Genomic DNA, 19,603 nt, shown 5'->3' on the forward strand with positions numbered 1-19,603 from the left:
TCAAGTTCACAGCCATTCAGTCTCCACTGACAGTGGAACGAGTCGTCCTGAAGAACTCTGTCACTTTAAATGTAGCACTGTCATAGGATGCCACCTTTGCCACAAGTCAGTATATGAAATTTCTGCTCTACTAGATCTGCCCCAGTTCACAGGAAGTGCAATTATTGTTGCTCCTCAACACTTTTACTTCACACAGCCCAGATGTGAAGTGGTAGACAACACACACTCACAGAGTGGGGTTGCCAAGTGCTGAAGTGCATAACTTGTAAAAGTCGCACGTCCTCTTTTGCAACACACACAACAGAGTGCCAATCTGCCCCTGGAAGCAACATCAACAGAAGAACAGTGAGTCAAGAGCTTCATGAAATGGGTTTTCTTGGCCGAGCAGCTGCACTCAAGCTGTAGATCACTATACGCAATCCCAAGTGCTGAATGGGTGGTGTAAAGCACACAACCAATGGACTATGGAGCAGTGGAAACATGTTCTCTGGAGGTATGAATCACACATGCAGCCTGATGGACAAATATAGTTTGGACAATGCCAGGAGTACAATACTTTCTGGACCGCATAGTACCTACTGTAAAGTTTGGTCATGACTTGGGCTAAGCCCCCTTGGTTCCAGCGAAGAGTACTGTTAATGCTAGTGAACACAAAAAAAATGACAATTGTGAGCTTCCAACTTTCTGGCAAGAATCCTGGAAAGGCAATTTTCTGTTCCAGCACAAGACAGGTCCATAAAGACATGAAAGAACTTGTGTGGCCTGAACAGAGTCCTGACCTCAATCCTACTGAACACCTTTGGTTTGAATTAGAATGGTGATTGTGAGCCAGTTCTCAGCCAACACCAGTACCTGACTTCACCAACGTTCTTTTGGCTGAATGGGCACAATTTCCCACAGACACACTCCAAAATTTCGTGGAAAGAAAAGAGGAGGCAATTATAGCCACTACAAGGGTTCAACTCCATTTTAATGCCCATGGTTTTGTAATGGAATGTTCAACCAGCCAATATAGCTGGGATGGTCCAGTGTTCTCAAAACGTGTAAAAGAGAGTCGCAACAGCTATGGGAAAGAGCCTGCGCATGCCAATTTGGGGGAGTAGTGTTGACTATAAGTTGCTATGCCCAGTATACTGTATACGTTGGGAAAATGGTGTCCTTTACGGGAGTGAGAAATGCACCCCTAGGATGTTAAGAAGGTAGTCAGCACTACAGATAACAAAGGCCACTTAACCATCTCATATTAGATGGAGAGAGACAGACCATGAAACTATAGAGGAAATACAAGAAACTGCACCATCTCCAGGCCAACATAGTTTCAGACCGGAAGTTAACAGTGTAGTATTATTAGTGTTTTAAACATATAATTTTATTTAGTTAATATTTTTTGTATCAAGGATTCTACTTTGGTGTTTAGTTTAAATTTAGCTTGTTTTGAAAAAGTTTATTTTAGTTCATGTCTGTTTACATGATGCTTGGGGTAGTCTTACCATGATCAATTATGTCGGGCTCCTGAAACCACCAGAAGTGACAATATAAATATGACGAGACCTGCAATCAATCTCTCAAACAATCTCAGTGAAAGCTTCTTCTCAGGCAAGCCCTAGTGTCCGGTTTTTGAACTTCCTTTTGACCTGTAACTTTTGGTATTTACTCAATCCTTTGGTTTTCGTAACCCATGAATGTTGCACGTTTTTCATCTCCTGGTTCGATTCCACTTTTTGCACTCACAATAATTTCCAGACACCTGGTGTATCATAATAAAATAATTGTGCAGCTGTCTGAGAGACCTGGCCTTTAAAGGGCTGGTATAGGACCCTGCCACTGGGTTTAAAAGTAGCCTCACAGTCTAGAATCTAGAGCAAAAGTGTCCAACTCCAATCCTGGAGGGTCACTGCGGCTGGAGCTTTTTATTTTTCCCACTTTCTTAATCTCCTTGGTGTCAACTTCAAGCTGTTATTGGGCTCAGAATTCTATGTAAATACGGTTAACCTCTAATGTCTCTCGGGATAAACTGTTATGATATATTGTTAAGCGAAAGGTCAGAAAAATGTTTGGGATAGTATTCTGCTGCCATCTTGTGGATGAAATAACATTATGCTGCAAAAAAATGGTGAATATTTCTATGCATTCTCTGACTGTATGTTACATTTCAATATTCATGAGTGTGGTGAAGCCATCAACCAAAATCCAATGGTGTGTAAATGACAAATTGTAAAGCCAGATTTGGATCAAACTGAAACTAAACCATTAGTTGAATCAAACGATAGTAATGACAATGTAAACTGGTCATCAGATGCTGATATAGATAGTGGAACTGATGCATATGCCAAACCATTTTGATATTTGTGATGCATTTGATTGCTAGAAGCTTTAGAGTGGACAAAAATGTCTGAATTGGCTCCTGAGGAAGTGTGGGGACTGTGGAGTCTGTAAGAGACTGGGGCCATGTCCCAATTTATTTCCTTTCTTGAACCCAGAAAGAATGAAAGGGGTTAAAATCCCCAGTAACCCTGTATTGGATTAAAAAGGTCTGCCACCCTCATAGCTCAAGACAACATATGTAAAAGGAAAACTGTGACTGAAAATTGCTGGAAAAATGACACGATCTTTAACGACAGTCAATGAAGACAACTGTAATCAATAACAGAAAAAAATCACCTAAGATGAGAACAAAAATATTTTTCACTGAACCAAGACATAACCTTCACAGTGTTGGTCCGACAGGATTACACATCTACTACTTGCATTTGATTTCCCTTTTCTCACTGTTTTTTTTCCTTTGCTGTTTTAATTTTTTTCTCATTTTTTTTTTGTAGGTGTTATTTGTCTGTAACACTGAAGGGCTAAAGTAGGCTTTTGAAGGTCACTTTAGACAGCATCCATTAACTTTTCCCTGGTGAGGCTTAAGCACATGTCACATTAGACAACACTTCTAGTGGTTTTCAGTCATAACCTTCATTTCTACAGTCTTAGCGAGTTGGAGGCAGTGTGCATTGTGCTCCCATTAAGGCCATTTGCTTAGTCTGATGTATCTAGTGACTCGCTACAACTACTCTGCAACTTTAGTCATTGGAGCCAGCTCTATGTGCATGACAGCTGACAATGAAAGAATGGAATGCTCATCTGGGAGTTTAACGCATATAATGCAGTGACAAAGAATAAGGCATGTGGGTCTTTTGGACCTCCAAACAGAAGAGAAGCTTGTCTGTTAGATGTCCTGTGTTTTACATTCCACAATGAAATGGAAAAAAAAAAGAAAAAATGGTAGAGATTGCAGCTGAATTCACTGTACCTGTTAACCATTTGTACGGCACTAGCTCCATAAGGCAGTATGGTATTGGCTTGTCAAATAAATTGGCGTTCAAGACTGTGTTGAAAAGTCGTCATGCTGTGCCTAATTGTGACATGCCCAGTGATTTTCAGTCATGCAATCTGACATGGTCCAATAATGAGATCAGCAACCACGGTCGGCAAGTCTGACATACCCTATGAGTAGAAGTCACGTAATGTGACAGTGGCTTTAGAGGCAGCGCTTGTTCAAATAACAGCACATGCCGTTTGCTTCTTCAAGTTACTAAAATCAAGAAAAGGTGCAGAATCACATTATTTCATTTTCACACAAACACCTAAATGTTTTTAAACCAAATCATTTGAAACTCACAAACTTTCAGCTTTTGGTTATGACCCATTTTGCAACTACATGAAAAGGACATGTTTGGTTTTATTATTTACTTTTAAAATGTTTCACGTACCTCATGAGTCTGCCCTTCATAATCTGGAATGCAAGGATATATAAAAATGTTGACATCATCTGGTGCCAACAGTTTAGCATGCACAGCAGTACTCTTGCCATCAGTTTCATTTGGATGCTTAATAATATCAATCTTTAAAGGAAGCTGAAAAACAAAATTTAACAGGACTGTTGCTTAGAATTTTAAATGGAAAATCTAATTAGTCAAAGACACTTTTTATACTTCCAGTAGAAGCACGTTTCAGACTGACACCATAAAAGAGGAGTCTTCTGAGGACTACTTACCTTGTTTAATCAAAGTGTGTTGAAAAAGGTTTTGTGGCACTGAAATGAATATTTTACAATAGTAAGAATACCAGAGTTCAGTCATTCATCTTTAGTTTTCTGAACTTGCTTATTTCAAGTCCGTCCGTGAGAACCCTAAATACAAAGAGGACTATTTAATTTATGTTAGGTAGAATGCCCAGAGGGGACTGGGAGGTCTCGTGGCCTGGAACCCCTGTAGATTTTATTTTTTTCTCCAGCCGTCTGGAGTTTTTTTTTTTGTTTTTCCTGTCCTCCCTGGCCATCGGACCTTACTCTTTTTCTATGTTAACTAATGTCGTCTTATTTTAATTTCTTATTTTGTCTTTTATTTTTTTTTTTCCATTATGTAAAGCACTTTGAGCTATTTTTTTGTATGAAAATGTGCTATATAAATACATGTAGTTGTTGTTGTTTAGTAGGTTAGTACTGTATATGCTGATGACTATTCAAGCAGCACAGTGTTTAGGGAGGTGTATCCTCACACAAACCGAGCCAATAAACCTTACCAGCATGTCTCGCACGTCACTGGTGAATGATAGGCCTCTCAGAATATATTTTCAACTGCACACTGTTGTGATTACAATCCTCAAAGTCCACTCTTGTACCATCCCATGACCCACAGGGACAACTTCATCCACGAATAGCCATACTCAGACCACTGGTGTTGTGAAACAGCTTATACTTTTATAACAGTGGATAAGTAAAACCAGAGATAACGAGAATTTACTGTAATGTGGATGTGGCCTTATATGAGGGCAAGCTACAAGCTCAGCAGCTGTCTACATATTGTGAAAATAAAGGTAAGTTTTGTTGTCAAGAAAACAGATTATAAAGCAATTTAAGGAATGATTTAGTTTTTTCACTTTTGCCTCTCAAGAGATTTCTAGTTTGTTTGTTTGTTGATCTTTAGTCCTTTAATTGAACAATTTAGAACTAACATTCTGATCACCTCCTTTTTGATTAACTGCTGGGCCTAAATTAGTCTAGACTAAATAAAAATGTGAACTACAACCTAGTGCCAAAACATTCATATTGGTTACTAGCTTGTATTGAAAACTGCTGGAATAACATCTGTCCCTCAGTAAACTGAAATTGAAAAGTGGATTTCAGTAACAGAGGAGCACATGAATAAGAGGGGAAACTGCAGATAAGATCTGACATTACAAATATCACAAGGTAGAGATATGATGGGATCAAGCAAAAAATTATCATTTAGCATTTTGGATGTCTAAAGTATAATCTAAACGTGAGGAAACTGATACAGAGAAAATAAAAAGAACATTGATAAAGCTCTCCAGCACATAACTAAATAAAGCGGGGATTAACCCATGTTTAAAATTTTAAGGAAAAGTTTATAGGAAAATTAAGAATGTAACATGTCCAGAGGATGGCAAAACCTGCAATGTGACAGGAAGGAAAAAAATGAAGTAAAGAAAGCGAGGGTGTGAAGGAGAAGGAGTAAGACAAGCAAACGCTGCATAAGTTTTGAAAATAGAGCGAAGAGAATGACAGAATGGGGAAAGAGGGAGACAAAAGAGAATGGGTGCATTCTGTGAGTTCCACTAACCTTAATATTTGGTATCTCCTGCTCGCTTACTCCAACAAAAGTAAAGCAGGAATAACAATAAAACATTCTTGAGCTACTGCATTTGGAACACTTTGACCTTCCAGCCTGCTGGGCTCTCTCCAGTACTTCATGGGATGCCAGCTTTAGATTTTGTAGGGGAAGCTCATGCTGATCCTTAGTGGTTTCATCATTCTTCACTTTTGATGGGCTGTGACAGATGGAAAGTTGCAAACTGCTGGGTGTCTGTGTCTGTAGGCCTTTGGATTGGGTTATTGTGCTGTCAGAGTTTGAAGACATCGCACTGGGCAATATTATTTCCAAGACACTACTTGAAAGAAAAAAAGAGAAAAAAAAATCTATCACTGTTAGCTACACCTTGTGAACAAGCTGTATATGAAATCTAAAATTTTTGGAATGCAATAAGCTAAACAACAAATTCCAGGACATGCCTTAAAATTTGCAGGCTGCAAGTTCTATTGCTTCTCCTAGGTGACAAGACAGCAAATCACTTAAACCTGCAATACGACGTCTATACCCGTTCTCTTAAGATGTATAAAGTTGACATGATAATTACTAAGAAAAGAGAAAAACAAAAACTTACAACAGAAGTTCAAACAAAATAAAATCTGTTAAGTGATGCTCAAGTAAATTGTCCTGGATGGTATGTACTGTTAAAGGCATTACACATACCTATCGTAAAAGGTAAATATTAAAATAAAAAAGTTAAAATATGTTAAAAATACAGTATATTTTAAATAGAATTTAATTGATGATGCCCATTTACTGTACATTGATCAAATATATTATTTACTGTGTACAGTGTGACCTGGCTGGGTGACAGATCCAGCATCCTCAATTTGAATCTTCTGTGTCATTACTGTCTGTGTTCATTTCTGGCTAAATCTGCCCGAGTGGGCCCTGTAATGTCCTTGTGCCTGATGCTGCTTGGATAAGTGCTTCTCCCTCACAACCCTTCACTAAATTAAATGGGCTTGAAAATGCTATATAAATCAAACCTTTTGTGGAATTTAATCTACTTGAAAGGAATGACTAACAGTGGGTACGGAAAGTATTCACACCCCCTTCAATTTTTCACTCTTTGTTATATTGCAGCCATTTGCTAAAATCATTTAAATTATTTTTTTCCCTCATTAATGTACACACAGCACCCCATATTGACAGACAAAAAAAATAATTTTTGAAATTGTTGCAGATTTATTAAAAAGGAAAAACTGAAATATCACATGGTCCTAAGTATTCAGACCCTTTGCTCAGTATTTAGTAGAAGCACCCTTTTGAGCTAATACAGCCATGAGTCTTCTTGGGAAAGATGCAACAAGTTTTTCACACCTGGATTTGGGAATCCTCTGCCATTCCTCCTTGCAGATCCTCTCCAGTTCTGTCAGGTTGGATGGTAAACATTGGTGGACGGCCATTTTTAGGTCTCTCCAGAGATGCTCAATTGGGTTTAAGTCGGGGCTCTGGCTGGGCCATTCAAGAACAGTTCCAGAGTTGTTGTGAAGCCACTCCTTCTTTATTTTAGCTGTGTGCTTAGGGTCATTGTCTTGTTGGAAGGTAAACCTTCGGCCCAGTCTGAGGTCCTTAGCACTCTGGAGAAGGTTTTTGTCCAGGATATCCCTGTACTTGGCCGCATTCATCTTTCCCTCGATTGCAACCAGTCGTCCTGTCCCTGCAGCTGAAAAACACCCCCACAGCATGATGCTGCCACCGCCATGCTTCACTGTGGGGACTGTATTGGACAAGTGATGAGCAGTGCCTGGTTGTCTCCACACATACCGCTTAGAATTCAGGCCAAAAAGTTCTATCTTGGTCTCATCAGACAAGAGAATCTTATTTCTCACCATCTCAGAGTCCTTCAGGTGTCTTTTAGCAAACTCCATGCGGGCAGTCGTGCGTCTTGCACTGAGGAGAGGCTTCCGACAGGCCACTCTGCCATAAAGCCCTGACTGGTGGAGGGCTGCAGTGATGGTTGACTTTCTACAACTTTCTCCTATCTCCTGACTGCATCTCTGGAGCTCAGCCAAAGTGATCTTTGGGTTCTTCTTTACCTCTCTCACCAAGGCTCCTCTGCCCCGGTAGCTCAGCTTGGCGGGACGGCCAGCTCTAGGAAGGGTTCTGGTTGTCCCAAACGTCTTCCATTTAAGGATTATGGAGGCCACTGTGCTCTTGGGAACCTTAAGTGCAGCAGAAATTTTTTTGTAACCTTGGCCAGATCTGTGCCTTGCCACAATTCTGTCTCTGAGCTCTTCAGGCAGTTCCTTTAACCTCATGATTCTCATTTGCTCTGACATGCATTGTGAGCTGTAAGGTCTTATATAGACAGGTGTGTGGCTTTCCTAATCAAGTCCAATCAGTAGAATCAAACACAGCTGGACTCAAATGAAGGTGATCTCAAGGATGATCAGAAGAAATGGAAAGCACCGGAGTTAAATATATGAGTGTCACAGCAAAGGGTCTGAATACTTAGGACCATGTGATATCTCAGTTTTTCTTTTTTAATAAATCTGCAACAATTTCAAAAATTCTTTTTTTTGTCTGTCAATATGGGGTGCTGTGTGTACATTGATGAGGAAAAAAATTAATTGAAATGATTTTAGCAAATGGCTGCAATATAACAAAGAGTGAAAAATTGAAGGGGGTCTGAATACTTTCCATACCCACTGTAATATTGGACATATTAACTGATAAAATTAACTGGGACATACACATTATTTAAAGGAATACTTCACCCAAAAATGGATTTTTTGTATTTGTTACTTACCCTCTGTTGTTGGAACTGATGGCGGAGAAAAAAAAAATTAAACTCATATTTTCATGGAGAACAGAGATAATAAAATTTCTGGCATAAGTGAAGGGGTTGGGAGAGGGGTAGGTCTTTAATTCAAAATCTCAAATTCACTTTCACGCACTCCTCTTATTTTAAAAAATATTTATTTAGAAATATTTTAGCAAAATAGAAATGTGTTTTGGACATTGTGAATGGAAATCTAACATACGGATTATGCAACACAAATACATTTTTTCACAGAAATTTTGCCCCTACTACCCAATCTGCCATACTACTAAAAGACCTAACATTGTCCTGCAGAGGCATTTAAAATATTACTTAAATGAAAAATAAATCAAGCACTTTAAGCACTGATCAGTCTGAAGACTCACACAAATGCCCTATGTACTCCTTGGGCCCAGCTGCAGCTCCTAAGATGTGTGTTTGCTCGTTGCGTTGAGCAGGCTGCTTTTAAAAGCTCATACATACATCATCATTTATCTCTTATCGAGTGTCACTTCTCTGAAAGAACAAAATGATCTTAACAAATAATAGGAAGGCTAATTTTGAAATAAGCTTCATAGGCAACTTTTGCTAATATAAGCTATAGAGACCGAAGAGTCTTAACAATGCTGCTGCATTATTTGTTATAAGTCAATTTATAAGGTAAGGCAATAGATATAAATATGCAGACATGAGTTAAAAACAGGTATGCACTAATACGGGCTTAAATAAAAGTCAAGAGCACTGCATGGTTAGAAAAATAATTTAACACTTAGTACTCATTCTTCAAGTTTTTAACACCCCAGAACTTCATCAGCCCCCTACAGTCCATAGATCTTAGAAACCACAGCCAATCTGCCCAAATGACTACCACCTTGTTGAACTAACACCTGTAGTAAAGAAGTGTTTTGAGAGGCGAGTCAAAACTACATACAGTGGTGAGAAAAACTATTTGCCCCCTTCCTGATTTCTTATTCTTTTGCACGTTTGTCACACAAAATGTTTCTGATCATCAAACACATTTAACCAATAGTCAAATATAACACAAGTAAACACAAAATGCAGTTTTTAAATGATGGTTTTTATTATTTAGGGAGAAAAAATCCAAACCTACATGGCCCTGTGTGAAAAAGTAATTGCCCCCTTGTTCAAAAATAACCTAACTGTGGTGTATCACACCTGAGTTCAATTTCCGTAGCCACCCCCAGGCCTGATTACTGCCACACCTGTTTCAATCAAGAAATCACTTAAATAGGAGCTGCCTGACACAGAGAAGTAGACCAAAAGCACCTCAAAAGCTAGACATCATGCCAAGATCCAAAGAAATTCAGGAACAAATGAGAACAGAAGTAATTGAGATCTATCAGTCTGGTAAAGGTTATAAAGCCATTTCTAAAGCTTTGGGACTCCAGCGAACCACAGCGAGAGCCATTATCCACAAATGTCAAAAACATGGAACAGTGGTGAACCTTCCCAGGAGTGGCCGGCCGACCAAAATTACCCTATGAGCGCAGAGACGACTCATCCGAGAGGTCACAAAAGACCCCAAGACAACGTCTAAAGAACTGCAGGCCTCACTTGCCTCAATTAAGGTCAGTGTTCACGACTCCACCATAAGAAAGAGACTGGGCAAAAATGGCCTGCATGGCACTTTTCCAAGACGCAAACCACTGTTAAGCAAAAAGAACATTAGGGCTCGTCTCAATTTTGCTAAGAAACATCTCAATGATTGCCAAGACTTTTGGGAAAATACCTTGTGGACTGATGAGACAAAAGTTGAACTTTTTGGAAGGCAAATGTCCTGTTACATCTGGCGTAAAAGGAACACAGCATTTCAGAAAAAGAACATCATGCCAACAGTAAAATATGGTGGTGGTAGTGTGATGGTCTGGGGTTGTTTTGCTGCTTCAGGACCTGGAAGGCTTGCTGTGATAGATGGAACCATGAATTCTACTGTCCGTCAAAAAACCCTGAAGGAGAATGTCCGGCCATCTGTTCGTCAACTCAAGCTGAAGCGATCTTGCGTGTTGCAACAGGACAATGACCCAAAACACACCAGCAAATCCACCTCTGAATGGCTGAAGAAAAACAAAATGAAGACTTTGGAGTGGCCTAGTCAAAGTCCTGACCTGAATCCAATTGAGATGCTATGGCATGACCTTAAAAAGGCGGTTCATGCTAGAAAACCTTCAAATAAAGCTGAATTACAACAATCCTGCAAAGATGAGTGGGCCAAAATTTCCTCCATAGTGCTGTAAAAGCCTCATTGCAAGTTATCGCAAATGCTTGATTGCAGTTATTGCTGCTAAGGGTGGCCCAACCAGTTATTAGGTTCAGGGGGCAATTACTTTTTCACACAGGGCCATGTAGGTTTGGATTTTTTTTTTCTCCCTAAATAATAAAAACCATCATTTAAAAACTGCATTTTGTGTTTACTTGTCTTATATTTGACTAATGGTTAAATGTGTTTGATGATCAGAAGCATTTGGTGTGACAAACATGCAAAAGAATAAGAAATCAGGAAGGGGGCAAATAGTTTTCCACACCACTGTATGCTCTTCACTGCCAAAGTAACTACATCCATTAAAGTATGTACATCACTCCAGGAGATCCACAGATGTTGCTGTCACCTTGATTCTGCATACTCTACTGGCCCACCTGGCCAAAAGGAGACAGAATTGTGTGTGAATATAATTTACAGATTATAGTTCAGCACTTAACACAATAAAAATGAAAAATAAGTATTAAGGTTATATTTGTTATATTTTTGTCCTCGCAGACCTTAGGCCATTTTGGACCATTTTTTGCAGCCTTATAATAAATAGTAATCAGGTGTCTTCAGCAAAAATGACCCAAAAGACTTGAAATTTTGTCACACCACATCAAGAGCTCCCCTTAAGCAATATGAGGGATCAAAGATACTCCTTTCCTTAAAACTTGGGAAAAAACAAATGGGGATAGACAACATAGGTATGTGGAGGGTCACTTTTTGCCATTACGAGGGTGCTGATCACAAAAGCATTAATATTTTTGATATTGGATTTTTTAGTGGTGGTCTCAGTCCTGTAAGTGCTGCTCCTAGAAGGTTAAAAATGACAGATTTCATCCATAAGTACATGAGGTATTCTTTTAGACTATTTTAGAGCCAGAGATTACAAATGTGATGTTATTTTTAGGGATCTACTCCTCTATCGACCTCTAACCAAGGGTGACCAATTTCTATTCCAATCAAGAATATTTAGACTTTTAAATGTGAGCACACCTTGTAATTTTAAAATATTTGACACAACTATTCTTGTTTATTATGTACTTCTACCTCATGAAGTTCCACATTACATTTCTTATGAACAGCGTAAATTAAGGTGGCTTTGACAAATTCAGACTTTTATATTAATGCACACTATTGCTGTCATTGAAAATACTGATTTTTGTTTAAATGTACTGAGTCATATTTTACTGTCTTTTATATTCTTTTTCTAATGCAGTCTTGAAGTTTAGCAACTAAGCATCTCTACACATTGTAGGGCCTGTCTAATTGTACTTGGCAAAACTTGATTTAGATTTTTTTGTTGGGTTGTTACAGTGTGATATACTAAAAGCCTGTGCATATTAATTTTTTTCACCCCAATATAAACATATAAACTTTTTTTAATTTAGTGGATATATTGATCTTTTCTAATTACTGCGCTTGCTTCTACTTCTTTTGCACCCTTTTGAATATGTGGATACGAACATATGGGCGCTATACAAATAAAATGCATTGATGTTCTTATTACATAAGCACTGCGACAAACTAAGCTCTACCTTTAGGAGGCAATTAAAGCCTTCTAGAAACTTGACAAATTAAATACATAACCGGTGTTCTCACCCTAACAAACTGTCACTGTTGCAGCAATTTTCTGCAAAGTTCAGTTCATCTTACTTCGTTAAACAGAACACTCATTGTTCTCACTGATATCGGTTCGCGGGTCTAAGGAGGGTTAGCTCGTTAGCACGATGAGGCATCCTACGTTCCGATAAACGGAAACCGCGTTTGGCGACGAATTGACAGGTGAGCTTTAAATTTAAAGATCCTCATAAAATCCCGCGTGAAGAATACAAAAAGAAACAAAGCAGCTGAAAACATTGCCACAAAAAAATCAACATTACTTTGAACATACCGCTTAGGTTCCCAGTGTGAATGTTCAGTACCGCTGTAGTTTAACAGAGCATCTTTGCAAAAAAGATTTTTTTTTTAACACATTTCTTAAACGCACCAACAAAACAACCTCATCCCGGAACTGCTTCCCGTCGGACAATAATTATGTTGCTCAGCAAACCGGAAAACGTGGAGCATTAGCGTCGTTGCTTGGTAACGGCCATACGCTTCACAAAAACTTGTCTTTCTCTTCCAGCTGTTGTAAATCGCTACGCTGGGACATTTACGTGGCTTCGTTGCATGCGACACAGAAGTCGCACTAAAGGTGGTGTTTTTATATTAATATAATGTAAAACACTCCTGTCATCGAACATATTTATTTTTATTGATAATTATTGAATCTTTATAGTTTTAAGTTTATATATTTGTTTACTTCTGTTTTATATATGTACTTTTTTACTTAGTACTTCAAGAATGGAGTTACAGTTTAATGTTAGTGATGGGACCATAAATTGAAGAAAATACAGTACTTATATGTGTGTCTGTATATAAAGTGATATAAAAACTCTTTTTGGATAAAGTGATAGAGAAACCAGTATAAATTCTACAACATGTTCTTATAAACTTGAAAACATTACAATATTTCACCGACTTGCAAGGTGGCATTGTGATGCAGTGGCTGGATCTGCCATTTTGGGCTCAAATCTAGATAGACAGAACTTCATTTGCTTCCAGTGAGAAATTTGTTTTTACAGAGGCATATTAAATAGACGATTAAACAAATACATAAATAGATAAGTTACACACACACACACTATGGTCTGAACACACGCTAGAAAGACAATAAAGAAAGGAAATTTCTGACTTGGCAGTTACAGTCCCAGACAGGTGCTATACATGTACATTGCTGTTGCTATAAAGAAGCCCCCCAAGTGTTTCTTGACACACTTCTGCAAATTAATATGTTGATTGAAAGACCTCAGTGTTAAGAGTGTTAAGAGTGTCACAGTGACAATGTGCAGCACTAATCATAATGGGACTCAGTTTTATTTTTAAAACATAAACAAACACTCGATGGTGTTAAAACAGAACAGAGCAGTTACCACCAAATAACGTGAGCTGCCTAATTAGAGATGTTACCTTTTTCTCTCTGATTGCTTGGTCATGTAGTGATGCTGGATGGTCGTGCTTTTATGGCTCAGGAACCAGAAGGGGTGGAGTCAGTTACCCTCACTAGGCGGTTTCTCTGTACTGTGGAGGAAAAGGAAGACAAGACTGTTAGCAGCAGTGCCCCCTCTTGGTGTAGGGTGGGACTACATACCTGGGAGGAACCCGGAGGGAGGGTGACACTCTTTAAAATGAACTTTTGTTATATGAAATTTGTACATTATGCAGATAAAGCAACGTGACGAGCAGAATAGGCCTGAAAGGAAGAAAGAAGCAGATTCCTTTTAGTTTTTAAAAATGCAAGAACCACCACAAACTTTTGAAGAGTTTCTACATTATGAGAAAAAGGTAAGTGCCAAATGTATTTCATTTTTTAGAATGTTTCCTCATTGGCTGGCAACGTATCCCAAAAGGAACTTTAGTTTGCTCTTTACAGTATGTAAATAAACAGCCTAGTTATATGTGTATGATTGGAAAGAAAAGAATGTTCTGCTATACATGTAATTCTCAAAAGAGAGAAGTAAAATAAACTTGAGAGGCTAAATTAGAGGAGTCAGGGACTCCGTGGTAAGCAGAACAGTCACCACTACTACAACAAAGGACATGAGAGGCAAGTATTAAGGTGTGAGAGCATAAAGATGGCAATCAGAACATTCACCATTCTCCAAAGAAAGGGCAAAACCACCGTTCACTTGAGCTTAGCAGAGCTGACAGAGATTACTTTATTCCCGTCTGTTAATGCAAGCTGCGTAAGGCTCTCTGTTCCCCCCAATTCCTACCTTGGTAGAGCAATGAAGACTCTCCATTTGGTGTGTGTTCCTGGCAAGATGTATACAGTTTAAGACTGGATGAGCTATCCTAGCAGGACTGGGAACAAGATAAGAACCAGCCCTGGAAGGGGCACCAGTCTACTGAAAGTCTACGCACAACCCAGCCACATTTAGAATGGCCTGATGTTGCATGTCTTAGTTATGTGGGAAGAAAACTGGAATACCTGGAGTAGAGCTCATTCGGACGCAGGTAGAAAGTTCATACTCCTCTTAGACAGTCATAGCATTTAAATACAGGAGATGCTGAATCTGTGAAGAAGAAGCACTAACCCCCTGGGCAACCCAAGTATCAGACAAATTATGAGAACACTGCAATATATATATATATATTTTTTTTTGCAAATGTCACTAATTCGTAAATACAAATTTGCTTTCAGGAGACATGGCCTTTGGTCATTGAAGAAAGTCTGGAGGTTGCAGAAGATCTAGCTGTTTGCAGCTCATGTGATGCAGTTGCAGGACAGCTACGTAGGAACGCACCTTTTGATGAGGCTACCATCACTTCTATAGAACAAAGGGTGATAGAGCTGTCTTCAAAGGTACATGTCCTTGCTTCTAACACCATCATCTGCGCTTCGAAAGCTGAGAAAAAAGGTTAGACTTTGTATCTTTAATTATTTGAATTCAATATCTAATATTAGTCTCTTTGATGGCTCAGGAACAAAGGGATTTTGACTACATACATATAGTAGAGGGACGGCACAGTGATGTAGTGGTTCTGCTGCTGCCTTACATAAAGTAAACCAGATTTCATGTTAATGGTTCTCCCTGTGTCCATGACGGTTTCTGTCAGCAGTCCAAAGACATGCAGGTTAGGTGGGTTGACAATACTAAACTGGCCTTAGTGTGCTTGTCGGTGTGTGTCTTTGTGTTCAACACCTGCGATGGGTTGTTGCCCTGCCCAGGGATTTTTCCTTACCTTGTGCTTGATGCTTGCTGGGATAAACTCCAGCTTCCCCGCGGCCCTGGATGGATGGAAGGACATAAAGCAGATCTGGAAGTGCATCAGCAGATAGCAATAAGGCGATGACAGTTTGGGAGTGAAATTTGATTGACTCAACATATACCATCATTCCGGTAAAATCAAAAGTCTTCCATCAGGACCAGAAAATAATGTATTTATAGTGAGCGACAAGGACATTTTTTCCCCAGAGGTAAAGGAAAAAGAGCAAGGCATATCAATGTAAAGTATAATGATATACATGTCCTCAAATTTAATAGGGGCTGTAAGGTGGCCTGTTCCATTATGCATGACTCCCCAGTTATAGTGTCTTCAGAAAGTTTTCATACCCTTTCACTATTTTCAATTTTTGTTACGTTGCGGCCTCGCGCTAACATTTTTTAAATTCATTTTTTTCGCCATCAACCAACACTCAATACCCCAGAATGATAAAGCAAAAACAGGATTTTAGAAAGTTTTGCAAATGTATTTAAATAAAAAATACAAAAAACAGACCCTGTAATCAGTACTTAGTTGAAGTCCCTTTAGCAGTGATTCCAGTTTGAAGTCTTCTGACCTGACAAGCTTCCAACACCCAGATTTGGGGATTTTCAGCCATTCTTCCCAGCAGCTCCTTTCAAACTCTGTCAGGTGTGGACAGAGACCATCAGTGGACAGTTCAATTCACGTCTTTCAAGAGTTGTTTCGGTTGGGTTCAAGTCTAAGCTCTGCCTGGGCAATTCAAGAACAATCCCACAGTTGACCCCAAGCCACTACTTTGTTGCCATTGCTTTGGGTCATTGTCCTGTTGAAAGGTGACCTTCTGCCCAGTCTGAGGTCTAGAGCACTCTGGAGCAGATTGTCATTACAGATATCTCGGTCCATTGCTCCATTCAGCTTTCCCTCCACCCTGCCTAATCTCCCAGACCCTACCACTGAAAAACAACCCCACAGCATGATGCTGCGACCATGATGCTTCACTGATGGAATGTTATTGCATGGGTGATACCTGGTGCCTGGTTTCCCTCAGACATGACTCTAATGTTGATTTCATTAGACCACAGAATATTGTTTCTCACAGTCAGAAAGTCCTTCTGGTGCCTTTCTGCAAACTCCAAGGTGACTTCCGTGTGTCACTTACTGAGGAGAGGCTTCTGCCTGGCTATTGTGTCATAAAGCCCACATCAGTGAAGTGTTGTAGTGATGGTTGTCCTTCTGGAGTTTTCTCCCATCTCCATGCAGGTTCTCTGGAGCTCTGCCAGAGTGAGCATAAAGTTCTTGGTCACCTCTCTTACTGTTGCATTTCTCATACCATTGTTCAGTTTGGCTGGGTAGCCAGCTCCTAGAAAGATTTGTGGTTGTTCCAAATTTCTAACATATAATAATTATGAAGGCAGCTGGGCTCTTGGGAACCTTCTACACTGCAAGGATTTTTCTGTAGCCCTCCCCACATCTTTGTCTCAACAAAATCCTGTGTCTAAGGTCTGCAGGAACTTACTTCAACCAGATTGATTGGTTTTTACTCTGATACAGACTGTCAGCAGTTGGACCTTCTATAGATAGGTGTGTGCCTCTTCATCAAGTCCAATCAACTGAATAAACTGCAGGTGGACTACAAACAAATTGAAGCAACATCTCAATGATTATCAATAGAGAAGGATGCACCTAAGCCCTATTTCAAGTGACATAGTAAAGGGTCTGAATACTTTTGTCAATGTGATATTTCAGTTTTTTATTTTTAATAAATTTGTAAAAAATTAATTTAAAAAATTTTGGTATAAGGTTACAACATAACAAAGTGAAAAAGAATGAAGGAGTCAGAATACTTTCTGAATCCACTGCATACATCATGTTTAAATGGCTACCAGGGAATTGCATGATCCTTTAAGCCCAGTCTTAGGCCTGCTGGAGTACATGGGGTGGGAATTCCAGGAAAATGGCCCAAATAGTTTCAGAAGGCATTCCTCTCATCGGGAAAATGGTCCCTTTGTGGGGCTTAAAAATCTCTATCTGGCCTAGTGAACTTTGAGTCAAGGGTGAGTTGGACAAAGCTGCTTTGGGGGACGGGGAGAGCTATAATTTTTTTTTTACAAAACAGGAGCAGCTAATAAAAAATAAGAAAAAAAGAGGAATAAGAAATAAAACAGAGAGTGCTTGTGTTATCCTCAACGGGGAAGCAGACCAGCCATACCACCGTTTTGTTCCAATGTGTTAATCTCTCCCTTATGTTCTATATTTATTATTAAAGAAAAAAACCCTGGTTTATATACTGTGGCTTCCTTAGGATTATTCTGGATTTGAGGAAGACTAGCTGTTACAAACATACATTCTCAAACCAATTAATCCAATTCAGAGTCACAAGGGACTTTCCCAGCAGCACTCAACGCAAGGCAGGAAACAGCCCAGGACAGGGTGCCAAACCATTATAGAGCACATGCATGAACAACCCAAAACTCATAGAGGGACAGTCCTTGTCATTACAATTGACTGGAATTGTAATTGCAGTTTTAGATGTTGTAATATTTCAAATAAGACAAATCTCTCTATTATAAAAAAAAAAATCTTGGAAGGCTTAGAAGGATATGTGATTTTCTTGGAGACACTAACGTTCTGCGAGACAAGGCAGTGAGACAAAAGGACAGCTGCTGCACAGGCTTTAAAATGATCGACAAACAGCGCAACAAGTAGAACACCCAACTCGGCAGCAGTAAGACAGCGGCTAAGCTGACCGCATCTCCTTAGCGTGCATTCAGCCCCCGCTTCACAACGCGAGCAGCAGAGATGTGATGTGGCTGGTGCGTGGCACGCCCTGGGGAGGGGGGTGGTCGAACGAGCGAAGCGAGCAGGGGGCACAGCCCCCTAGTTTTAATTAAAAGATTCAAATAAATATTGCCGTAGGGAGGCAAGGTGGCTCAGTGGTTAGTACTGCTGCCTCAGAGATCCAGCATGCTTGGTTTGACTCCTGTGCTTGGCTATTGTCTATGTGGTGTTTGTGTGAGCTTTTCTCCAAGTTCTTCATTTTTCCTCACACGTTATGTTAAATGGAGACTTAAAATTGGACTACAGTGAGTGTATACATGAGTGGATTGTCTGATGGACTGGCTCCCTGCCTATCCAGAGCTATTTTTTGCTTTGCACCCCAGTGCTGCCAGGATGGGTCATTGCCAGCAGACCTGCAACCACAAATTGTATTAAGCGGGTTTGAGAATTTTATGTTATGTAGTTTTCAGTTGTACACTGCTAAGTATCTAAACAATGAATACACAACGGGAAGTCTGACAGAACTCGACACTATCAACCTCCATTCTTCAGAGGCCATCCATGAGGCTAACAGAATGTTAGGTTATCTGGCGCCCTGATGTGTGGAGTACAAGTCCATAGAAATTATATTATTATTTATATCACACTGCTTAGACCTCATTTGGAGTACTGTGTACAGTTTTGGTGTCCAGACTACAAAAATGACATGGCAGCACTGCAAAAAGTGCAGAGGAGAGCAACTAGGCTGATTCGGGGCTACAGGGGATGAGTTATGGGGAAAGATTAAAAGAACTGAGCCTTAAGATGAAGTGGTGACATGACTGAAGTGTTTCAAATTATGAAGGAATTAGTCCAGTGGATCAATAGTGTTATTTTAAAATGAGTTCATTAAGAACACGGGGACACAGTTGGAAACTTGTCAAAAGTAAATTTTACACAAAAATAAAGATGTTTGTCTTCACACAGAGAACCACAGACGCACAAAATACAAGACCAAGTATTGTGGTAGACAGTAGGACTTCAGGGACTTTCAAAACTAATCCTGATATATTTTGGAAGAATTAAGTGGATAGGACTGACAAGCTTTGTTGAGCTGAATGGCCCATTTTTGTATAAATTGTTTAAATGTGCTAAAATAAACCCAAAAATGATATCTAATTTGCATCTAATCTCAGAGTTTGCTTGTGTTTTTGTTTTTTCTTCTAGGTTTCCCGAAAGAAAAAGCATGCTCAAATGTGGCAACAATTTCCAAAACAAATCTTAAAATTTGAAAGTTTGACTCAAAAGAACAAAATCAGTGCTTCAGTCAGTAATGAGCATGCAGCTTTTACAGGGTGAAGGAGGAAATGT

General features: G+C 39.4%; 1 protein-coding gene across 6 annotated transcripts in view; it reads right to left on the minus strand.

The window, feature by feature from the left end:
• Window positions 1–19,603, minus strand: part of dtwd1 (DTW domain containing 1) — a 43,662-nt gene that overhangs the window by 4,476 nt on the left and 19,583 nt on the right. The window contains exons 2-4 of one of the 6 annotated variants that reach the window (XM_039772864.1): window positions 13,697–13,807; window positions 5,628–5,955; window positions 3,756–3,899 (exon numbers count right to left, since the gene is read on the minus strand). In XM_039772864.1, coding sequence (XP_039628798.1) covers window positions 3,756–3,899; window positions 5,628–5,955; window positions 13,697–13,722 — 498 coding nt within the window. In that variant the 5' untranslated portion in view covers window positions 13,723–13,807. Of the gene's footprint in view, window positions 1–3,755; window positions 3,900–5,627; window positions 5,956–6,076; window positions 6,190–12,578; window positions 12,703–13,696; window positions 13,808–19,603 lie in introns of those variants that run through there. The other 5 variants (XM_039772865.1, XM_039772868.1, XM_039772869.1 and 2 more) reach the window with 5 other exon arrangements.

The sequence above is a fragment of the Polypterus senegalus genome, chromosome 12, assembly GCF_016835505.1.
Source record: "Polypterus senegalus isolate Bchr_013 chromosome 12, ASM1683550v1, whole genome shotgun sequence".
NCBI lineage: Eukaryota > Metazoa > Chordata > Cladistia > Polypteriformes > Polypteridae > Polypterus > Polypterus senegalus.